Here is a 4,197-nt window from a genome sequence, read left to right as displayed (position 1 = left end):
GTGTGTGTGTGTGTGTGAGAGAGAGAGTGAGAAGGGGAGGGCTGATTCTACAGCAGACTGTAGCTGCAGGTACAGTGAAGGCGACTCAGCTCTCTGGACTGTAACCTGAAGTTTACTGTGGAAACTTCAGGTAAGTTGTGTCATCTGCTACATCTGGGCTCAGTGTGTAATGATCTGTGATTACTAATTTGGTATAACTTTCGTATAAGTATAGTATTAGGGTGTGTGTGTTTGTGTGTGTTGTGGCTGATACTTTATTACCTAATAAAACATTACCTTATAACGTTCTTACATAGATGTAAAGAATCTATAGGGTACTTGACTAATTACTGTAAATTTATCATGTGATGATATTGTATAAAGGTGTGTGTCTGCACTTGGAATATTCATGTCACACTTTACTCTGATTGTTTCATCTTTTAAATCAAGGAGTAAATCTTTGTTTGGCTGATCCTTTTATTCAATTTTGTTTGTGGCTATTTATTTACATCTCTCATTGCACTGTAACTTTTTAATCCGATTTATTCCTTCAGGGCTTATTTTTAGTTTCCATTTTATGTCATTCTGTTTAAGCGAATCTATATGCGACTATTAAATGGCCTTTTGTTTCTTTTGTAGATTATATTAAGGTGAAGTGCTTTAATTGCCTTAAAAAGGATGCCGTTCTAAAAACCTGCTTTGTTTTTTTTGTCTAGCCTATACAAAGAAAACCTAGAATGCCCCAATTTTTTTTCTATAAGAAATGAGTTGTTTCCATCTAAAACATAATAGGGAATTATCATGATTCTTTTGAATAAGGGAAATGAAAGAGATTTAAGGTCAGACATCTAAATCCTAATTTATCCTCTTGCAGGGCATTTTGTACTGGTTTCATGGCTCTCCTTACCAATGTCACCATCCTGCTGGTCCTGGCTTGCATTTCCCATCAGTTGGTGTTGAGTAACTGCCAAAGGAGCCAAGGACGGAGGGGACGAGGAGGGGACAGAGGACAACACAAGGACAGGCCAGGGCTGACGGTGGGCCGCCGTTCAAAATCTGTCTCTGCACAACCCATTAAGGGCAAAATAGTTACCAAAGACAAGTCCCAGTGCACCTGGGCAGCAATAGGTGAGGACCTCTTCAGCCTTGGTATCACCTGCAAGAAGGGGGACAGGAGCTTCAGCTGTGAATATGTCGCCAGACCAGCTGTCTGTCCCCAGTACGATTCCAATGTCAAACTTTACTGGAAGCAAATCGCCAGAGCGCTGAAGAAGCAAAAGAGTTTGTGCCAGGACAGCAGTGCATTGGTCAGGGCAGGTATGTGCAAAAGAGCTGCCAGAGATGCTCATTTCAGACTCCATAATCCTCAGAGGAAGACTGACCCGCCTTCCAGTCCACAACCAGCCCCCAGAGCTATCAAATCCTGTAAACCTGGTAACAAGAAGCTGGCTGAGGAGCACTGCAACGAATCCTGGTCAACTTTTTGCACTTTCTTTTTTACTATGGTGCAGGATTATGATTGCTGAGACACAAAAAAAAAAGCTCTGTATGCAGTCATTTCAATACTTCTTTCTAGTATTTCTCCACATAGTTAACAGTAATTATATCCCTCAATTATACACTTTTTTCTATCTATTCTTTAATGATTGTGCTATGATTGTCAATTTAGGAGACATTTAATAGGGTGATAACTTGCTTTTTAAGGAAATACTTAGGTTGTTTCCTCTTGTAGCATAACACAATGTAAGCACATTTAGCTTCTCTTCACATCTTCATTTAAATTTCATTAAACTAATTTGTTTTCCATCATAATCCTTTCATTCTTCATTCAAAAAAAACTTAAACAAGAGAACTCCATGTTCTTCATGAAAAGCTCTTTTCTGTGTTTTCCAAATGTGTGTGCACAGTCCTGCTACAGGTATTAGCTGGGAGATTAGGGCATGTTGGGTATTGACACAGTAATTTAACCAGAGGGAGTAGGATTTTTTAGAAAGCCTTGGCTTGCATACTTTGGCACTGACAAGCCTCTGAATCCACACATGCTCAACTTGCAAAATCAAAGTCAAAGGGCAGGTTAAGAGTATCAAATAATACTGTCAACAAAAGACAAGAGATTAAACTGAAGATATATTATGTTTGGCATTTATAACAGGATCATAAGATCCTTCCACTCCATTTCAATTTTAGAATATAGCCTACACTTTTCTTCATGCCCTAGAATCGCAAGTTAGCTGAATCCGTACTTCATTACCATAATGTCTTACATGACATTCAATCTAATATAGTTGCAAGGTGTTCATTCATTCATTTTAACTAGGCCTTCTTTGTATAGTTAGATGAATCTATAACAATGGATCATATTTCATTAAAGTGATCACGTTTTGCATTTAAAATTGAAATCTGAAAAGTATATAGCTCTATAGCTCTTAAATGTAGTGAAGTAAAAAGTACACACTTTCATATCACACTTTCTCCGTACTCTACCGTTAGCTAGGCTACTTTAAAAATGCCATATTTTCCATCCTGCTCTGGTTAGCATACCAACTCAACATTTATTTTGTTGTTACTTGTTAATAGTTAACAGCAGATATAACAGGTAAAATTATTGTAGTTGTGTGTTAGGTGACTTATGTTTGCTTATAATATATTTAAGTACTTTAAAACGTTAATATATTGTTAAATTAAAATATTTTTTAATTTAAAAAAAAGTCTTTGGTGTCTTTTTTCAGTTTTTAAAGAATCGGTTTAGAAAACGCAATTGTTTTAAAAGTACTGGTTCAGCATCAGACTAAAAAAAAAAAAAAAAATCAAAAGGATACCCAGCCCTACTGAAATGTGAAGTAGATGTATAGTAGCATGAAATTCTACTATACTAAAATGCTACTATACAATACTGCTACTATACATTTTAAGCTACAAGTAGCATTAAATGGAAATACAGTAAAGTAAAAGTACCTCAAATTGTACTTGAGTGGATACAGCTCTCAGGTAGAGTCCCTTGTAATCTATCAGTTATTCATGCTTCACAAAATCATTTTAGGCAAGAAAGGTAATTCAGCTATACTTCGGTCCCTTAACATTAAAATATGGAGGTGTCCTCCTTCAGAATAAAGTCAATCCTACTTATATTTTGCCAATTCATATCATAAGGAGATTGTTACCTACAGTAAGAGGCAGACAACTTTCTCCACCCACAGCAGCGCCAGCAGACCAGCCTCAGGACGTGCTGTGATTTAAGAAAGGGGAATGACTCATTTTCCTTGATGATTTGAGCTTTATCTCCTGCTGTAACGTAATGCATTGCCCACAGCTGAAATCCATTAAATTCACTGACTCTCAGCAGGATGCATTCAGGGCCATGTAGCAATGTGGCTGCAACAACAAGTAAATTAAAGGGCATTTGCAAAAGTCACAAAATAACTGCAGGAATGCAGTGAATATATAAGTATATTTAAAGAGGAGTTTTCCTTTGAAACTAGATTTGTAAACACCAGCTGCTGAAAACAAGACTGGATTCTCCACAGCTGCTTGTGAAATGTGATGCAAAGCACACACTCAGTAAAAAAAAAACTCTCATAAATAACTAAAGTGACAAGACACTTGTTAAGTTAAAAGCATTATACAGGTGATAATTTCATCAAATAAAGTAAAGACCATGCTGAAATCTGTTTCCGATTTCAGCACCAACTGTCCTTTTAAATGCGAGCAACCCATTAAAAAAATATTAATCAAGACGTATTAAAAAGAGAAGACTTTATTGTTAATTGCACTAAAGTAGTTTTTATGTTACAATATCATAGTAATGCTATTTGCTACTTTAGTCTCTGCCAGACAGACGTGTAACTATCAGTAAGCAGGGCCCAGACCAATCAGGGGTCCGTGACTGGAAGATATTGATTGACAGCCGCAAATGCATATCAAATTTTCATTATTTGCGACAAGTCCCACGTGCACTCTGACAACCATTAAACAAGCTGGAGTGAGAACGGGTCCAATTCATTTCCTTGTTTCTGATATGAAGACAAAACGTGTGTGACTCGAACCATCCTGCCAACCTGTTTACATTTTAACATCAAAGTCCACTGTAACGATTTTTCCCTATGAAGTCGCTGAAAGCTGCGGTTTCAATCCTGTCGGCTCTCTGCACCGGGTGGGGCCGTGGGGCTGCTGCTCACACTCTCTCACACACACACACACACACACACACACACACACACA

At 37.5% G+C, this 4,197-nt stretch overlaps 1 protein-coding gene across 3 annotated transcripts in view; it reads left to right on the top strand.

Moving 5' to 3' along the window:
• fgfbp1a (fibroblast growth factor binding protein 1a) overlaps window positions 1-1,509 on the top strand; it is a 2,117-nt gene extending 608 nt beyond the window's left edge. Inside the window, exons 2-3 of one of the 3 annotated variants that reach the window (XM_032527403.1) lie at window positions 35-130; window positions 854-1,509. In XM_032527403.1, coding sequence (XP_032383294.1) covers window positions 873-1,505 — 633 coding nt within the window. In that variant the 5' untranslated portion in view covers window positions 35-130; window positions 854-872 and the 3' untranslated portion in view covers window positions 1,506-1,509. Of the gene's footprint in view, window positions 1-31; window positions 131-853 lie in introns of all 3 variants that reach the window. The other 2 variants (XM_032527402.1, XM_032527404.1) reach the window with 2 other exon arrangements.
• The last annotated feature ends 2,688 nt before the right edge of the window (window positions 1,510-4,197 follow it).

This window comes from Etheostoma spectabile, chromosome 10, assembly GCF_008692095.1.
Source record: "Etheostoma spectabile isolate EspeVRDwgs_2016 chromosome 10, UIUC_Espe_1.0, whole genome shotgun sequence".
In the NCBI taxonomy this organism is placed as follows: domain Eukaryota; kingdom Metazoa; phylum Chordata; class Actinopteri; order Perciformes; family Percidae; genus Etheostoma; species Etheostoma spectabile.
Note: the sequence above shows the minus strand (reverse complement) of the source record. Positions and strands in the feature narration are given on the sequence as shown.